The following is a 21,089-nucleotide window of genomic DNA, read 5'->3' as shown; positions in this document are numbered from 1 at the left end:
CAATAAATATGATGAATTATTGAGGCCCCAACACAGGTCCACGTAGTACACCGCTGGTAACATCCCGCCAATTCGAGTACCAGACCGTTATCCCTACTTCCGGTCTCCTCCACGTTGCCCAATATCCTGACCGGCTCAAGAATTCCCACGAGCTTCACGTTTAACGAGCAGCCTCTGGAACTTTATCCGATGCCTTCTGCAAGTGCATATAAGTAACATCCATAGACATTTCCCCAAGACCGTTGCAGTCCCCTCTTCATAAAATTCAGGTTCGTTCGGTATGACTTCTCCTTTACAAATCCAGGCCAGCTCTCTGATCTGCTGAAAATTTTCACTCACTCTATCCTTAATTACAGACTAGTAATTTCCCCGACAACAGACGTTATCTCTATAATTCCCCAGGTTTCCCGCCCTACCTTTCTTAAATAGTGGAGCGATAATGTTCCAATCTAAAGGAACGCTTCCCGAGCCAGGAGATTATTGTTCGAGAACATCTACAATATTCTCGTCTATTTCCTTTAAAACCCTGAAATGGAAACCGTCTGGTCCTGGGGATTTGACCCTCTTCAGTCCCATTATTTTCTCTATTATCTTTAACTTGCTTACATTAATTTTCTTGATTCAATATTCTTTGCGATGTTCGGCATGCGGAACCCTTCCTCTGATGTAAGTACCGATGCAAAGTAATTACTCAACTTATCTGCCGTTTCCTTATTTCCGCTGAAAACGTCGCAGTTATCAGTCTTGAAAGAGGGCGCCCTTTTTTCCCTGACTGTAAGAGATTTTTTTCTGTCGGTTTTGACATTCCTTTGAAAGTTCCCTTTCACCCTCGCTTCTTGTAACCTCTTACTATCTGCTTTGTCACCGTTTGCTGAGCTTTCTGTCTCTCCCAATGATCAGCATCTGGGCTTTTCTTCTTCTTGTAATTTTTTGTGCATTTTTAGTTTCAGGTAATCTCTTGGCTCTTTTGTCGTCTGTGGCTGTCTTTCGTTGGCCAGTGGGGCTTTTGCCCCCTTATAGGGGTATCAACTGGACCTGCATCACGTCTAATTCTTTTCAGAACACCTTCCTCTGCCCTCCTGGTCGTTTTACACATGAACAGATTTTGCCCGGTTTACTGCAGACAGTTGATGTCACGTCCCAGTGACATCCGCCTCAACTAAATCAAGAATCTTAGGAGCTGTTTGGCGTTTCTCCTTTTCAAACACTACATTGAACTCGATCGTGCTATGATGGCTGTTGCCCAGTGTTTGTGCGCCGTTAGGCTTTTAACTAAAGCTACCTCATTACTCGTTCCCAATATCCGATCTGGAACCTCTCCTTGCAGGTGCTACAACATATTGCCACAGAAAACCCTCCCGGGTACGCTCCAGAAATTCACAAGCTCCCTGACTCGTGCAGGTCTGCTTGCTGCAATCTATGCGCAGCTTAAAATCCTCTCTGTGCTTGCTACATGCTTGTCTAACCACTGCATGGATACATTCTGCCACTTCACAGTTCCTACCAGGGAGCTCATACACAAATCCCCCGAGAGTCTTAAGTCCCTTTCTATTTCTTAATTCAACCCATAAAATCTCCACTGTCCTCTGATTCCCTCGTGAAATCCTCATTTAAATGATTTGATACTTAACCATTAATCCTCCCCCTGTATAATTCTACAATCTTTCCTGGATGCCCTCCAACCTGATATATTTGGTTGCCAATCCTGACCCTCTTGCAGTCATGCCTCAGTAGTGGCTACCGTGTTGTACTCTCCAAGCTGAATCTGTGCTGACAATTCACATGTTCCCGAGATTCTGTGCGTTTGTATAAAGAATGTTTGGGAATAAATGCCAACCTTGTCAGACAGCTCCAACATTTCATCTCTCTTACTCCTGGTTTAATTCCAGCTTTTAATTTTCCCCTCTCGAAAGCACAAGATCTGACTGCTCACTGTACTCTCTCCCTTCTTGTCTGCTTTCGAGTCATTCGCCCTGCCGAGCCCACTCCCCATTTACTAGTTTACAGTCTGTGAATCCTCATCCATGCCTTTCTCAACTCCGGACTTCACTATTCCAAATTTCCCGAGCCAGTCTCACACCTTCCCCACTCCGAAACCATCAGCTTAAACAAAACCCAGCTGCCCCTGTGTCCTAACTCACACCAAGTCCTGTTCCCCTCTCACCCTCCCTCTGCTCACTGACCTACACTGCCACCTGGGTCAGCAACAACCCCATTTAAAAAATGCTCATCCTCATTTTCAAATCCCTCCATTGCCTCACCTCTCCCTATCTCTCTCACCCCCTACACCCCTCTGTAATATCACTGTAACCTTCGCCAGCCCCTGCCCCCCTCCCTATCTCTGTAACCTTCTCCAGCCCCTACACCCCTCCCTATCTCTGTAACCTCCTAGAACCCTTCCCTATCTCTGTAACCTCCTCCAGCCCCACAACCCTCCCTATCTCTGTAACCTCCTCCAGCCCCTACACCCCTCCCTATCTCTGTAGCCTCCTCCAGTCCCTACACTCCTCCCTATCTCTGTAAACTCCTCCAGCCTCGACAACCCTATCTCTGTAACCTCCTCCAGCCCCTACAACCCTCCGAGATCTCTGTGCCTCTTGCCCATCCCCCGATTCCCATCGCTCCACCATTGGCGGCCGTGCCTTCAGCTGCCTGGGCCCTAAGCTCTGGAATTCCCTCCCTAAACCTCTCCGCATCTCTCTCTACTCCTTTAAGACTCTCCTTAAAACCTCTCTCTTTGACTGAGCTTTTGGTCGGCTGTCCGAATATCTCCTTATGGGTCTAGGGGTCAGAGTTCAGGCTGTTTTATGCTCCTGTGAAGCACCCTGGGACATGAAAGGCGCTATGTATCACCGGCTGAAGGGCTGCCCGATGGAGAGACTCCCTCTTTAAACAGGATCCCCGACGGAGAGACTCCCTCTTTAAACAGGGTCCCTGACGGAGAGACTCCCTCTTTAAACAGGGTCCCTAACGGAGAGACTCCCTCTTTAAACAGGGTCCCCGACGGAGAGACTCCCTCTTTAAACAGGGTCCCCGACGGAGAGACTCCCTCTTTAAACAGGGTTCCCGACGGAGAGACTCCCTCTTTAAACTGTGTCCCTGATGGAGATACTCCCTCTTTAAACAGGTAGGTGGGGAGACGGTGAATGTTTCTAGGTTCCCTGTTCCATGTTGATGCACTTTTCACTAAAATGTAGGACAGAATGTTCGAGAAACAAGGCTTTGAAAACCAGGACATTCCTTTATTCCATTGTGTAATGTCATGAGGTTTGTCTTGGGGGAGTGAGATCAGGGGATGGGGTAAGGTTAAGGTCAGTAACTGGGCAGGCTGAGGTTGGGTGAGGGTCAAGGGAGGCCGAACAGAGGTTAAAGGTCTCTCAGGAGGTTGCTTCAGTGTCCTCCATGAAGTTGACATTGGCATTGTGCTGGCGACTGCGATGTCGTTCGATGTGTGTGGTACATAATTCCTTCTTCCACTGGAAAAGTTCAGGCTCAGTCTGTGGAGAGAGAGGGATAGAGAGAGTTAGAGACGGACAGAGATAGAGAGAGGGATAGAGAGAGTTAGAGACGGACAGAGATAGAGAGAGGGATAGAGAGAGTTAGAGACGGACAGAGACGGACAGAGACAGAGAGAGAGTTAGAGACGGACAGAGACAGAGAGAGGGATAGAGAGAGTTAGAGATGGACAGAGACACAGAGAGAGAGACAGAGAGGATTAGAGATGGGCAGAGACAGAGAGAGGGACAGAGAGAATTAGAGATGGACAGAGACAGAGAGAGGGACAGAGAGAATTAGAGACGGACAGAGATAGAGAGAGGGATAGAGAGAGTTAGAGACGGACAGAGATAGAGAGAGGGATAGAGTTAGAGACGGACAGAGACAGAGAGAGACAGAGAGAGAGTTAGAGACGGACAGAGACAGAGAGAGACAGAGAGAGGGATAGAGAGAGTTAGAGATGGACAGAGACACAGAGAGAGAGACAGAGAGAATTAGAGATGGGCAGAGACAGAGAGAGGGACAGAGAGAATTAGAGATGGACAGAGACAGAGAGAGGGACAGAGAGAATTAGAGACGGACAGAGATAGAGAGAGGGATAGAGAGAGTTAGAGATGGACAGAGATAGAGAGAGGGATAGAGAGAGTTAGAGACGGACAGAGATAGAGAGAGGGATAGAGAGGGTTAGAGACGGACAGAGATAGAGAGAGGGATAGAGAGAGTTAGAGACGGACAGAGACAGAGAGAGACAGAGAGAGAGTTAGAGACGGACAGAGACAGAGAGAGACAGAGAGAGGGATAGAGAGAGTTAGAGATGGACAGAGACACAGAGAGAGAGACAGAGAGAATTAGAGATGGGCAGAGACAGAGAGAGGGACAGAGAGAATTAGAGATGGACAGAGACAGAGAGAGGGACAGAGAGAATTAGAGACGGACTGAGACAGAGAGGGATAGAGAGAGTTAGAGACGGACAGAGAGACAGAGAGAGGGATAGAGAGAGTTAGAGATGGATAGAGAGAGTTAGAGACGGACAGAGACAGAGAGAGAGAGGGATAGAGAGAGTTAGAGACAGGCAGAGACAGAGAGAGGGATAGAGAGAGTTAGAGACGGACAGAGGTAGAGACAGACAGAGAGAGTTAAAAACGGAGGGAGAGAAAGAGAGAGAGAGTTAGAAATGGAGGGAGATAAAAACAGAGAGACAAACAGTTAGAAATGGAGAGTGAGAAAGAGAGAGAGAGACACACTGAGACAGACTGAGGCAGAGAGAGAGACTGAGACGGAGAGAGAGAGTGAGACAGAGAGAATGAGAGAGAGAGAGAGAGAGAGAGAGACAGATGGAGACCCAGAAAGAGAGAGACAAGCAGAGAGAGAGCCACAGAGAAAGATAGAGACTGAGAGAGAAAAGACAGAGAGGAAGAGAGAGACAGGGAGAGGGAAAGACAGAGAGAGATAGAGAGAGAAAAACAGGCAGTAGGGAGGGAGAGGGGGAGAGAGAGAGACAGGGAGGGAAACTGAGACAGAGACAGGGAGAGAATGAGACAGAGACTGAGGGTGATGGAGACTGAAAGTGATAGGGAGGGGTGCAGAGGCTGGAGAAGGTTACAGAGATAGGGAGGGGTGTAGGGGCTGGAGGAGGTTACAAAGATAAGGAGGGGTGTATGGGCTGGAGGAGGATACAGAGATAGGGAGGGTTATAGGGGCTGGAGAAGATTACAAAGATAGGGAGGGGTGCACAGGCTGGAGGAGGATACAGAGATAGGGAGGGGTAAGGCGATGGAGGAGTTTACAGAGATAGGGAGGGGTGTAGGGACTGGAGGAGGATACAGAGATAGGGAGGGGGTAGGGACTGGAGGAGGATACAGAGATAGGGAGGGGGTAGGGGCTGGAGGAGGTTACAGAGATAGGGAGGGGTGTAGGGTCTGGAGGAGGTTACAGAGATAGGGAGAGGTGTAGGGGCTGGAGGAGGATACAGAGATAGGGAGGGGGTAGGGGCTGGAGGAGGTTACAGAGATAGGGAGGGGTGTAGGGGCTGCAGGAGTTTACAGAGATAGGGAGGGGTGTAGTGTCTGGAGGAGTTTACAGAGATAGGGAGGGGTGAGTTGATGGACGGATTTGAAAACAAGGATGAGAAGTTTAAAATCGAGGTGTTGTTTGACCGGGAGCCAGTGTCGGTCAGTGAACACAGGGGGTGATAGGGGAACAGGACTGGGTGTGAGTTAGGACACGGGGACAGCTGAGTTTTGATGAGCTCATGTTTACAGAGGGTAGAATGTGGGAGAGCAGCCAGGAGTGTGTTGGAATGGTCAAGTCTAGAGGTAATGAAGACATGAATGAGGGTTTCAGATGAGCTGAGACAGGGGCGAAGTCGGGTCATGTTACAGAGGTGGAAATAGACGGTCTTAGTGATGGTGTGAATATGAGGTCAGAAACTCATCTCGGGAGAGGGAGAGCGGGACAGAGAGAGAGAGAGAGAGAGACAAAGTGAGACAGACAGAGAGTGAGACGGAGGGAGAGACAGACAGACGGAGACAGCCAGCCAGACAGAGAGTGTGATGGACAGACGGAGAATGAGACAGAGACAGATAGAAGAGAGTGAGAGTGATAGATGGAGACTGAGATGGAGAAAGAGACAGAGAGTGAGAGGGTAGATGGGGAGTGAGACGGAGAGTGAGACAGACAGAGAGTGAGATGGAGAGACAGACAGACAGAGAGTGAGATGGAGAGACAGACAGAGAGTGAGATGGAGAGACAGACAGAGAGTGAGATGGAGAGACAGACAGACAGAGAGTGAGATGGAGAGACAGACAGAGAGTGAGATGGAGAGACAGACAGAGAGTGAGATGGAGAGACAGACAGACGGAGAGTGTGACTGCGAGTGAGACTGACAGGATCAGAGAGAGAGGGAGTATGATTTTTTTTTTACTCACATCGAATTTCAGCACGAGTGTGTCTCTGCCACGTATCCGGACCTCGAGACAGGATTTCTCTTTCAGTTTGATCTCCTCCACTGACTCAATATCTGACAGCAGGAGCAGTTGCTTCTGGCAGGAGGCGTGTTAACAGAGGGTCAGTACATGTGTGAGAGAGAACGAGACAGACAGAAATAGAGACAGAGAGACACACACACACACACAGACACAGTCTCACTGAGAGACACACACACAGAGACAGTCTAACAGAGACACACAGAGAGACACAGTCTCACTGAGACACACACACACACACACAGACACAGTCTCACTGAGACACAAAGAGAGACACAGTCTCACTGAGATACACACACACACAGACACAGTCTCACTGAGACACAGAGACACAGTCTCACTGAGACACACAAAGAGACAGAGACTCACTGAGAAGCACAGACACAGTCTCACTGAGTCACACAGAGAGAGACACAGTCTCACTGAGACACAGAGAGAGAGACAGTCTCACTGCGACACACAGAGAGACACAGTCTCACTGAGACACATAGAGGAAACAGTCTCACTGAGACACACAGAGACACAGTCTCACTGAGAGACACAGAGACACAGTCTCAGTGAGACATACAGAGACACTGTCTGACTGAGACACAGAGAGAGACACATTCTCACTGAGACATACAGAGGAAACAGTCTCACTGAGACACACAGAGAAACACAGTCTCACTGAGACACAGAGAGAGAGAGACAGTCTCACTGAGACACACAGAGAGACACATGGAGGAAACAGTCTCACTGAGACATACAGAGAAACACAGTCTCACTGAGACATACAGAGAGACACAGTCTCATTGAGACACACAGACGAAACAGTCTCACTGAGACACTGACAGACAGTCTCACTGCGACACACAGAGAGACACTGTCTCACTGAGACACACAGAGAGACACAGTCTCACTGAGACACAGAGCGAGACACAGTCTCACTGAGATACACAGAGAGACACAGTCTCACTGAGACACACAGAGAGACACAGTCTCACTGAGACACACAGAGGTTGATTAGCGTGCAGGAGAGACATGTTCCTGTGAAAATGAGGGATAGAAATGGCAAGATTAGGGAACCATGGATGACAGGTGAAATTGTGAGACTAGCTAAGAGGAAAAAGGAAGCATACATAAGGTCTAGGCGGCTGATGAAAGACGAAGCTTTGAAAGAATATCGGGAATGTAGGACCAATCTGAAACGAGGAATTAAGAGGGCTAAAAGGGGTCATGAAATATCTTTAGCAAACAGGGTTAAGGAAAATCCCAAAGCCTTTTATTCATATATAAGGAGAAAGAGGATAACTAGAGAAAGGATTGGCCCACTAAAGGACAAAGGAGGAATGTTATGCTTGGACTCAGAGAAAATGGGTGAGATTCTAAACGAGTACTTTGCATCGGTATTCACCGAGGAGAGGGACATGACGGATGTTGAGGTTAGGAACAGATGTTTGATTACTCTAGGTCAAGTCGGCATAAGGAGGGAGGAAGTGTTGGGTATTCTAAAGGGCATTAAGGTGGACAAGTCCCCAGGTCCGGATGGGATCTATCCCAGGTTACTGAAGGTAGCGAGAGAGGAAATAGCTGGGGCCTTAACAGATATCTTTGCAGCATCCTTAAACACGGGTGAGGTCCCGGAGGACTGGAGAATTGCTAATGTTGTCCCCTTGTTTAAGAAGGGTAGCAGGGATAATCCAGGTAATTATAGACCGGTGAGCCTGACGTCAGTGGTAGGGAAGCTGCTGGAGAAGATACTGAGGGATAGGATCTATTCCCATTTGGAAGAAAATGGGCTCATCAGTGATAGGCAACATGGTTTTGTGCAGGGAAGGTCATGTCTTACCAACTTAATAGAATTCTTTGAGGAAGTGACAAAGTTGATTGATGAGGGAAGGGCTGTCGATGTCATATACATGGACTTCAGTAAGGCGTTTGATAAGGTTCCCCATGGCAGGCTGATGGAGAAAGTGAAGTCGCATGGGGTCCAGGGTGTACTAGCTAGATGGATAAAGAACTGGCTGGGCAACAGGAGACAGAGAGTAGCAGTAGAAGGGAGTTTCTCAAAATGGAGACGTGTGACCAGTGGTGTTCCACAGGGATCCGTGCTGGGACCACTGTTGTTTGTGATATACATTAATGATTTGGAGGAAAGTATAGGTGGACTGATTAGCAAATTTGCAGACGACACTAAGATTGGTGGAGTAGCAGATAGTGAAGGGGACTGTCAGAGAATACAGCAGAATATAGACAGATTGGAGAGTTGGGCAGAGAAATGGCAGATGGAGTTCAATCAGGGCAAATGCGAGGTGATGCATTTTGGAAGATCCAATTCAAGAGTGAACTATACAGTAAATGGAAAAGTCCTGGGGAAAATTGATGTCCAGAGAGATTTGGGTGTTCAGGTCCACTGTTCCCTGAAGGTGGCAACGCAGGTAAATAGAGTGGTCAAGAAGGCATACGGCATGCTTTCCTTCATCGGACGGGGCATTGAGTACAAGAGTTGGCAGGTCATGTTACAGTTGTATAGGACTTTGGTTCGGCCACATTTGGAATACTGCGTACAGTTCTGGGCGCCACATTATCAAAAGGATGTGGATGCTTTGGAGAGGGTGCAGAGGAGGTTCACCAGGATGTTGCCTGGTATGGAGGGCGCTAGCTATGAAGAGAGGTTGAGCAGATTAGGATTATTTTCATTAGAAAGACGGAGGTTGAGGGGGGACCTGATTGAGGTGTACAAAATCATGAGAGGTATAGACAGGGTGGATAGCAAGAGGCTTTTTCCCAGAGTGGGGGTTTCAATTACTAGAGGACACGAGTTCAAAGTGAAAGGGGAAAAGTTTAGGGGGGATATGCGTGGAAAGTTCTTTACGCAGAGGGTGGTGGGCACCTGGAACGCATTGCCAGCGGAGGTGGTAGATGCGGGCACGATGGAGTCTTTTAAGATGTATCTAGACAGATACATGAATGGGCAGGAAGAAAAGAGATACAGAACCTTAGAAAATAGGCGACATGTTTAGAGAGAGGATCTGGATCGGCGCAGGCTTGGAGGGCCGAAGGGCCTGTTCCTGTGCTGTAATTATCTTTGTTTGTTCTTTGTTCTAGAGACACAGTCTCACTGAGACACAGAGAGAGAGACAGTCTCACTGAGACACACAGAGAGACACAGTCTCACTGAGACACATAGAGGAAACAGTCTCACTGAGACACACAGAGACACAGTCTCATTGAGAGACACAGAGACACAGTCTCAGTGAGACATACAGAGACACTGTCTCACTGAGACACAGAGAGAGGCACATTCTCACTGAGACATACAGAGGAAACAGTCTCACTGAGACACACAGAGAGACACTGTCTCACTGAGAAACACAGACATTTGTCTCACTGAGACACATAGAGAGACACCGTCTCACTGAGACACTCAGAGACACAGTCTCACGTAGACACACAGAGAGACACAGTCTCACTGAGACACATAGAGGAAACAGTCTCACTGAGACATACAGGGAGGCAGAGCCTCACTGAGACACACAGAGAGACACAGTCTCACTGAGACACATAGAAGAAACAGTCTCACTGAGACACACAGAGAGACACAGTCTCACTGTGACACTGACAGAGACAGTCTCACTGTGACACTGACAGAGACAGTCTCACTGAGACACTGACAGAGACAGTCTCACTGAGACACACAGAGAACACAGTCTCACTGATACACACAGAGACACAGTCTCACTGGGACACATGGAGAGACACAGTCTCATTAAGACACACAGAGGAAACAGTCTCACTGAGACACACAGGGAGGCAAAGTCTCACTGAGACACACAGAGAGACACAGTCTCACTGAGACACTGACAGAGACAGTCTCACTGAGAGACACAGAGAGACACACTCTCAGTGAGACACACAGAGAGACACAGTCTCACTGAGACACATAGAGAGACACAGTCTCACTGAGACACACAGAGGAAACAGTCTCACTGAGATGCAGAGAGAAAGACAGTCTCACTGAGACACACAGAGGAAAGAGACTCACTGAGACACACAGAGGAAAGAGACTCACTGAGACACACAGGGAGACACACAGGGAGACACACAGGGAGACACACAGGGAGACACACAGGGAGACACACAGGGAGACACACCGAGAGAGACATACAGAGAGACACACAGTCTCACTGAGACACACAGAGACACAGAGAGAGAGACAGTCTCACTGAGACACACAGAGAGACACACAGAGAGACACACAGTCTCACTGAGACACACAGAGATACAGAGAGAGAAACAGTCTCACTGAGACACACAGGGAGGCAGAGTCTCACTGAGACACACAGAGGAAAGAGACTCACTGAGACACACAGAGGAAAGAGACTCACTGAGACACACAGGGAGACACACAGGGAGACACACAGGGAGACACACAGGGAGACACACAGGGAGACACACAGGGAGACACACCGAGAGAGACATACAGAGAGACACACAGTCTCACTGAGACACACAGAGACACAGAGAGAGAGACAGTCTCACTGAGACACACAGAGAGACACACAGAGAGACACACAGAGAGACACACAGAGAGACACACAGTCTCACTGAGACACACAGAGATACAGAGAGAGAAACAGTCTCACTGAGACACACAGGGAGGCAGAGTCTCACTGAGACACACAGAGGAAAGAGACTCACTGAGACACACTGGGAGATACACTGGGAGACACACAGAGAGACACACTGGGAGACACACAGAGAGACACACCGAGAGAGACATACAGAGAGGCACACAGAGAGACACATACAGAGAGACACACAGTCTCACTGAGACAAACAGAGACACAGAGAGAGAGTCAGTCTCACTGAGACACACAGAGAGACACACAGAGAGACACACCGAGACAGACATACAGAGAAACACACAGTCTCACTGAGACACACAGAGATACAGAGAGAGAGAGACAGTCTCACTGGGACACACAGGGAGGCAGAGTCTCACTGAGACGCAGAGAGAGACACAGTCTCACTGAGACGCAGAGAGAGACACAGTCTCACTGAGACACTCAGAGAGACATAGTCTCACTGAGACACACAGAGGAAACAGTCTCACTGAGACACACAGAGGAAACAGTCTCACTGAGACACATAGACAGAGTCTCACTGAGACACACATGGAGACACAGTCTCACTGAGACACACAGAGAGACACAGTCTCACTGAGACACACAGAGAGACACAGTCTCACTGAGACACATAGAGGAAACAGGCTCACTGAGACACACAGAGACACAGTATCACTGAGAGACACAGAGACACAGTCTCAGTGAGACATTCAGAGACACTGTCTCACTGAGACACAGAGGAGACACATTCTCACTGAGACATACAGAGGAAACAGTCTCACTGAGACACACAGAGAAACACAGTCTCACTGAGACACAGAGAGAGAGACAGTCTCACTGAGACACACAGAGAGACACATAGAGGAAACAGTCTCACTGAGACACATAGAGGAAACAGTCTCACTGAGACACACAGAGACACAGTCTCACTGAGACACACAGAGAAACACAGTCTCACTGAGACATACAGAGAGACACAGGCTCATTGAGACACACAGACGAAACAGTCTCACTGAGACACTGACAGAGACAGTCTCACTGAGACACACAGAGAGACACAGTCTCACTGAGACACAAAGAGAGACACAGTCTCACTGAGACACACAGAGAGACACAGTCTCACTGAGACACACAGAGAGACACAGTCTCATTGAGACACACAGACGAAACAGTCTCACTGAGACACTGACAGAGACAGTCTCACTGAGATGCACAGAGAGACAGAGTCTCACTGAGAAACACAGTTAGACACAGTCTCACTGAGTCACACAGACAGACACAGTCTCACTGAGACACAGAGAGAGAGACAGTCTCACTGAGACACAGAGAGAGAGACAGTCTCACTGAGACACACAGAGACACAGTCTCACTGAGACACAGAGGAGACACAGTCTCACTGAGACACAGAGGAAACAGTCTCACTGAGACACACAGAGACACAGTCTCACTGAGACACAGAGACACAGTCTCACTGAGAGACACAGAGACACAGTCTCAGTGAGACATACAGAGACACTGTCTCACTGAGACACAGAGAGAGACACATTCTCACTGAGACATACAGAGGAAACAGTCTCACTGAGACACACAGAGAGACACTGTCTCACTGAGAAACACAGACATTTGTCTCACTGAGACACACAGAGAGACACCGTCTCACTGAGACACTCAGACACAGTCTCACTTAGATACACAGAGAGACACAGTCTCACTGAGACATACAGGGAGGCAGAGCCTCACTGAGACACACTGAGAGACACAGTCTCACTGAGACAGAGAGAGAGAGAGACAGTCTCACTGAGACACACAGAGAGACACAGCCTCACAGACACACAGAGAGACACAGTCTCACTGAGCCACATAGAGAGACACAGTCTCACTGAGACACAGACAGAGACAGTCTCACTGAGACACACAGAGAGACACACTCTCAGTGAGACACACGGAGAGACACAGTCTCACTGAGACACATAGAGAGACACAGTCTCACTGAGCCACATAGAGAGACACAGTCTCACTGAGACACACAGAGGAAACAGTCTCACTGAGACACACAGAGAGACACAGTCTCACTGAGCCACATAGAGAGACATAGTCTCACTGAGACACACAGAGGAAACAGTCTCACTGAGACGCAGAGAGAAACACAGTCTCACTGAGACACACAGAGGAAAGAGACTCACTGAGACACACAGGGAGACACACAGGGAGACACACAGGGAGACACACAGGGAGACACACAGGGAGACACACCGAGAGACACACCGAGAGAGACATACAGAGAGACACACAGTCTCACTGAGGCACACAGAGAGACACACAGAGAGAAACATACAGAGAGACACACAGTCTCACTGAGACACACAGAGACACAGAGAGAGAGACAGTCTCACTGAGACATACAGAGAGACATACAGAGAGAGACACAGAGAGACACACCGAGAGAGACATACAGAGAGACACACAGCCTCACAGACACATAGAGAGAGAGAGAGAGAGACAGTCTCTCTGAGACACACAGGGAGGCAGAGTCTCACTGAGACACACAGAGAGACAAAGTCTCACTGTGACACTGACAGAGACAGTCTCACTGAGACACACAGAGACACAGTCTCACAGAGACACAGAGACACAGTCTCAGTGAGACATACAGAGACACTGTCTCACTGAGACACAGAGAGAGACACAGTCACACTGAAACATACAGAGGAAACAGTCTCACTGAGACACACAGACATTTGTCTCACTGAGACACACAGAGAGACACCATCTCACTGAGACACTCAGACACAGTCTCAATTAGATACACAGAGAGACACAGTCTCACTGAGACACATAGCGGAAACAGTATCACTGAGACATACAGGGAGGCAGAGCCTCACTGAGACACACAGAGAGACACAGGCTCACTGTGACACATAGAAGAAACAGTCTCACTGAGACACACAGAGAGACACAGTCTCACTGTGACACTGACAGAGACAGTCTCACTGAGACACTGACAGAGACAGTCTCACTGAGACACACAGAGAACACAGTCTCACTGATACACACAGAGACACAGTCTCACTGAGACACATGGAGAGACACAGTCACATTAAGACACACAGAGGAAACAGTCTCACTGAGACACATTGAGGAAACAGGCTCACTGAGACACACAGAGACACAGTATCACTGAGAGACACAGAGACACAGTCTCAGTGAGACATACAGAGACACCGTCTCACTGAGACACAGAGAGAGACACATTCTCACTGTGACATACAGAGGAAACAGTCTCACTGAGACACACAGAGAAACACAGTCTCACTGAGACACAGAGAGAGAGACAGTCTCACTGAGACACACAGAGAGACACATAGAGGAAACAGTCTCACTGAGACACACAGAGACACAGTCTCACTGAGACACAAAGAGAAACACAGTCTCACTGAGACATACAGAGAGACACAGGCTCATTGAGACACACAGACGAAACAGTCTCACTGAGACACTGACAGAGACAGTCTCACTGAGACACAAAGAGAGACACAGTCTCACTGAGACACAAAGAGAGACACAGTCTCACTGAGACACAAAGAGAGACACAGTCTCACTGAGACACACAGAGAGACACAGTCTCATTGAGACACACAGACGAAACAGTCTCACTGAGACACACAGAGACACAGTCTAACTGTGACACTGACAGAGACAGTCTCACTGAGACACTGACAGAGACAGTCTCACTGAGACACTGACAGAGACAGTCTCACTGAGACACACAGAGAACACAGTCTCACTGATACACACAGAGACACAGTCTCACTGAGACACATGGAGAGACACAGTCTCATTAAGACACACAGAGAGAGACAGTCTCACTGAGACACACAGAGAGACAAGCCTCAGAGACACATAGAGAGACAGAGAGAGAGAGAGACAGTCTCTCTGAGACACACAGGGAGGCAGAGTCTCACTGAGAAACACAGACTTTTGTCTCACTGAGACACACAGAGACACAGTCTCACGTAGACACACAGAGAGACACAGTCTCACTGAGACACATAGAGGAAACAGTCTCACTGAGACATACAGGGAGGCAGAACCTCACTGAGACACACAGAGAGACACAGTCTCACTGAGACACAGAAGAAACAGTCTCACTGAGACACACAGAAAGACACAGTCTCACTGTGACTCTGACAGAGACAGTCTCACTGAGACACTGACAGAGACAGTCTCACTGATACACACAGAGACACAGTCTCACTGAGACACATGGAGAGACACAGTCTCATTAAGACACACAGAGGAAACACTCTCACTGAGACACACAGGGAGGCAGAGTCTCACTGAGACACACAGAGAGACACAGTCTCACTGAGACACTGACAGAGACAGTCTCACTGAGACACACAGAGAGACACACTCTCCGTGAGACACACAGAGAGACACAGTCTCACTGAGACACATAGAGAGACACAGTCACACTGAGACACACAGAGGAAACAGTCTCACTGAGACGCAGAGAGAAACACAGTCTCACTGAGACGCACAGAGGAAAGAGACTCACTGAGACACACAGGGAGACACACAGTCTCACTGAGACACACAGAGACACAGAGAGAGAGACAGTCTCACTGAGACATACAGAGAGACACACAGAGAGACACACCGAGAGACACATACAGAGAGACACACAGTCTCACTGAGACACACAGAGACACAGGGAGAGAGTCAGTCTCACTGAGACACACAGAGAGACACAGTCTCACTGAGACACATAGAGGAAACAGTCTCACTGAGACACACAGAGACACAGTATCACTGAGAGACACAGAGACACATTCTCACTGAGACATACAGAGGAAACAGTCTCACTGAGACACACAGAGAAACACAGTCTCACTGAGACACAGAGAGAGAGACAGTCTCACTGAGACACACAGAGAGACACATAGAGGAAACAGTCTCACTGAGACACACAGAGACACAGTCTCACTGAGACACACAGAGAAACACAGTCTCACTGAGACATACAGAGAGACACAGGCTCATTGAGACACACAGACGAAACAGTCTCACTGAGACACTGACAGAGACAGTCTCACTGAGACACACAGAGAGACACAGTCTCACTGAGACACACAGAGAGACACAGTCTCACTGAGACACACAGAGAGATACAGTCTCATTGAGACACACAGAGAGACACAGTCTCATTGAGACGCACAGAGGAAAGAGACTCACTGAGACACACAGGGAGACACACAGTCTCACTGAGACGCACAGAGACAGAGAGAGAGACAGTCTCACTGAGACATACAGAGAGACACACAGGGAGACACACCGAGAGAGACAGACAGAGAGACACACAGAGAGACACATACAGAGAGACACACAGTCTCACTGAGACACACAGAGACACAGGGAGAGAGTCAGTCTCACTGAGACACACAGAGAGACACAGTCTCACTGAGACACATAGAGGAAACAGTCTCACTGAGACACACAGAGACACAGTATCACTGAGAGACACAGAGACACATTCTCACTGAGACATACAGAGGAAACAGTCTCACTGAGACACACAGAGAAACACAGTCTCACTGAGACACAGAGAGAGAGACAGTCTCACTGAGACACACAGAGAGATACATAGAGGAAACAGTCTCACTGAGACACATAGAGGAAACAGTCTCACTGAGACACACAGAGACACAGTCTCACTGAGACACACAGAGAAACACAGTCTCACTGAGACATACAGAGAGACACAGGCTCATTGAGACACACAGACGAAACAGTCTCACTGAGACACTGACAGAGACAGTCTCACTGAGACACACAGAGAGACACAGTCTCACTGAGACACACAGAGAGATACAGTCTCATTGAGACACACAGAGAGACACAGTCTCATTGAGACACACAGACGAAACAGTCTCACTGAGATACTGACAGAGACAGTCTCACTGAGACGCACAGAGAGACAGAGCCTCACTGAGAAACACAGTTAGACACAGTCTCACTGAGACACAGAGAGAGAGAGACAGTCTCACTGAGACGCACAGAGAGACACAGTCTCACTGAGACACATAGAGGAAACAGTCTCACTGAGACACACAGAGACACAGTCTCACTGAGAGACACAGAGACACAGTCGCAGTGAGACATACAGAGACACTGTCTCACTGAGACAAAGAGAGAGACACTGTCTCACCGAGAAACACAGACATTTGTCTCACTGAGACACACAGAGAGACACCGTCTCACTGAGACACTCAGAGACACAGTCTCACTGAGACACTCAGAGACACAGTCTCACTGACACATAGAGAGACACAGTCTCACTGAGACACACAGAGGAAACAGTCTCACTGAGATGCAGAGAGAAACACAGTCTCACTGAGACACACAGAGGAAAGAGACTCACTGAGACACACAGGGAGACACACAGGGAGACACACAGGGAGACACACCGAGAGAGACACACCGAGAGAGACATACAGAGAGACATACAGAGAGACACACAGAGAGACACACCGAGAGAGACATACAGAGAGGAACACAGCCTCACAGACACATAGAGAGACAGAGAGAGAGAGAGACAGTCTCTCTGAGACATACAGGGAGGCAGAGCCTCACTGAGACACACAGAGAGGCACAGTCTCACTGAGACACATAGAAGAAACAGTCTCACTGAGACACACAGAGAGACACAGTCTCACTGTGACACTGACAGAAACAGTCTCACTGAGACACTGACAGAGACAGTCTCACTGAGACACACAGAGAACACATTCTCACTGATACACACAGAGACACAGTCTCACTGAGACATATGGAGAGACACAGTCTCATTAAGACACACAGAGGAAACAGTCTCACTGAGACACACAGAGAGACACAGCCTCACAGACACATAGAGAGACAGAGAGAGAGAGAGAGAGAGACAGTCTCTCTGAGACACACAGGGAGGCAGAGTCTCACTGAGACACACAGAGAGACCCAGTCTCACTGAGACACAGAGAGAGACACAGTCTCACTGAGACACTGACAGAGACAGTCTCACTGAGACACACATAGACACAGTCTCACTGTGAGACACAGAGACACAGTCTCAGTGCTACATTCAGAGACACTGTCTCACTGAGACACAGAGAGAGACACATTCTCACTGAGACATACAGAGGAAACAGTCTCTCTGAGACACACAGAGAGACACTGTCTCACTGAGACACATAGAGGAAACAATCTCACTGAGACATACAGGGAGGCAGAGCCTCACTGAGTCACTGACAGAGACAGTCTCACTGAGACACACAGAGAACACAGTCTCACTGATACACACAGAGACACATTCTCACTGAGACACATGGAGAGACATAGTCTCATTAGGACACACAGAGGAAACAGTCTCACTGTGACACACAGAGAGACACAGCCTCACTGACACATAGAGAGACAGAGAGAGAGAGAGACAGTCTCTCTGAGACACACAGGGTGGCAGAGTCTCTCTGAGACACACAGGGTGGCAGAGTCTCACTGAGACACACAGAGAGACACAGTCTCACTGAGACACACAGAGAGACACAGTCTCACTGAGCCACATGGAGAGACACAGTCTCACTGAGACACAGACAGAGACAGTCTCACTGAGACACACAGAGAGACACACTCTCAGTGAGACACACGGAGAGACACAGTCTCACTGAGACACATAGAGAGACACAGTCTCACTGAGCCACATGGAGAGACACAGTCTCACTGAGACACACAGAGGAAACAGTCTCACTGAGACGCAGAGAGAAACACAGTCTCACTGAGACACACAGAGGAAAGAGACTCACTGAGACACACAGGGAGACATACAGGGAGACACACAGGGAGACACACAGAGAGACACACAGTCAGACACACCGAGAGACACACCGAGAGAGACATACAGTCTCACTGAGACACACAGAGAGACACACAGAGAGACACACAGAGAGACACACAGAGAGACACACAGAGAGACACACAGAGAGAAACATACAGAGAGACACACAGTCTCACTGAGACACACAGAGACACAGAGAGAGAGACAGTCTCACTGAGACATACAGAGAGACACACAGAGAGACACACCGAGAGAGACATACAGAGAGACACACAGCCTCACAGACACATAGAGAGACAGAGACAGAGAGAGAGAGACAGTCTGTCTGAGACACACAGGGAGGCAGAGTCTCACTGAGACACACAGAGAGACACAGTCTCACCGAGACACTGACAGAGACAGTCTCACTGAGGCACACAGAGACACAGTCTCACTGAGAGACACAGTCTCAGTGAGACATACAGAGACACTGTCTCAATGAGACACAGAGAGAGACACATTCTCACTGAGATATACAGAGGAAACAGTCTCACTGAGACACACAGAGAGACACTGTCTCACTGAGAAACACAGACATTTGTCTCACTGAGACACACAGAGAGACACCGTCTCACTGAGACACTCAGACACAGTCTCACTTAGATACACAGAGAGACACAGTCTCACTGAGACACATGGAGGAAACAGTCTCACTGAGACATACAGGGAGGCAGAGCCTCACTGAGACACACAGAGGAAACAGTCTCACTGAGATGCAGAGAGAAACACAGTCTCACTGAGACACACAGAGGAAAGAGACTCACTGAGACACACAGGGAGAAACATACAGAGAGACACACAGTCTCACTGAGACACACAGAGACACAGAGAGAGAGACAGTCTCACTGAGACATACAGAGAGACACGCAGAGAGACACGCAGAGAGACACGCAGAGAGACACACCGAGAGAGACATACAGAGAGAGACATACAGAGAGACACACAGCCTCACAGACACATAGAGAGACAGAGAGAGAGAGAGACAGTCGCTCTGAGACACACAGGGAGGCAGAGTCTCACTGAGACACACAGAGAGACACAGTCTCACTGAGACACACAGAGAGACACCGTCTCACTGAGACACACAGAGAGACACCGTCTCACTGAGACACTGACAGAGACAGTCTCACTGAGACGCACAGAGAGACAGAGCCTCACTGAGAAACACAGTTAGACACAGTCTCACTGAGTCACACAGAGAGACACAGTCTCACTGAGTCACACAGAGAGACACAGTCTCACTGAGACACAGAGAGAGAGACAGTCTCACTGAGACACAGAGAGAGAGACAGTCTCACTGAGACACATAGAGGAAACAGTCTCACTGAGACACAGAGAGACACAGTCTCACTGAGAGACACAGAGACACAGTCTCAGTGAGACATACAGAGACACTGTCTCACTGAGACAAAGAGAGAGACACTGTCTCACTGAGAAACACAGACATTTGTCTCACTGAGACACACAGAGAGACACCATCTCACTGAGACACTCAGAGACACAGTCTCACTTAGATACACAGAGAGACACAGTCTCACTGAGACACATAGAGGAAACAGTCTCACAGAGACATACAGGGAGGCAGAGCCTCACTGAGACACACAGAGAGACACAGTCTCACTGAGACACATAGAAGAAACAGTCTCACTGAGACACACAGAGAGACACAGTCTCACTGAGACACAGACAGAGAGACAGTCTCACTGAGACACAGAGAGAGAGACAGTCTCACTGAGACACAGAGAGAGAGACAGTCTCACTGAGACACACAGAGAGACACAGTCTCACTGAGACACATGGAGGAAACAGTCTCACTGAGACACACAGAGACACAGTCTCACTGAGAGACACAGAGACACAGTCTCAGTGAGACATACAGAGACACTGTCTCACTGAGACAAAGAGAGAGACACTGTCACACTGAGAAACACAGACATTTGTCTCACTGAGACACTCAGAGACACAGTCTCACTTAGATACACAGAGAGACACAGTCTCACTGAGACACATAGAGGAAACAGTCTCACAGAGACATACAGGGAGGCAGAGCCTCACTGAGACATACAGAGAGAAACAGTCTCACTGAGACACTGA

At 48.7% G+C, this 21,089-nt stretch overlaps 1 protein-coding gene across 1 annotated transcript in view; it reads right to left on the bottom strand.

The window, feature by feature from the left end:
- Positions 1-3,268: 3,268 nt before the first annotated feature.
- LOC137361231 (beta-adrenergic receptor kinase 1-like) overlaps positions 3,269-21,089 on the bottom strand; it is a 174,289-nt gene continuing 156,468 nt past the window's right edge. The window contains exons 20-21 of the mRNA XM_068026137.1: positions 6,423-6,536; positions 3,269-3,497 (exon numbers count right to left, since the gene is read on the bottom strand). Coding sequence (XP_067882238.1) covers positions 3,378-3,497; positions 6,423-6,536 — 234 coding nt within the window. The 3' untranslated portion in view covers positions 3,269-3,377. The remainder of the gene's footprint in view (positions 3,498-6,422; positions 6,537-21,089) is intronic.

This window comes from Heterodontus francisci, unplaced genomic scaffold, assembly GCF_036365525.1.
Source record: "Heterodontus francisci isolate sHetFra1 unplaced genomic scaffold, sHetFra1.hap1 HAP1_SCAFFOLD_1056, whole genome shotgun sequence".
NCBI lineage: Eukaryota > Metazoa > Chordata > Chondrichthyes > Heterodontiformes > Heterodontidae > Heterodontus > Heterodontus francisci.
Note: the sequence above shows the minus strand (reverse complement) of the source record. Positions and strands in the feature narration are given on the sequence as shown.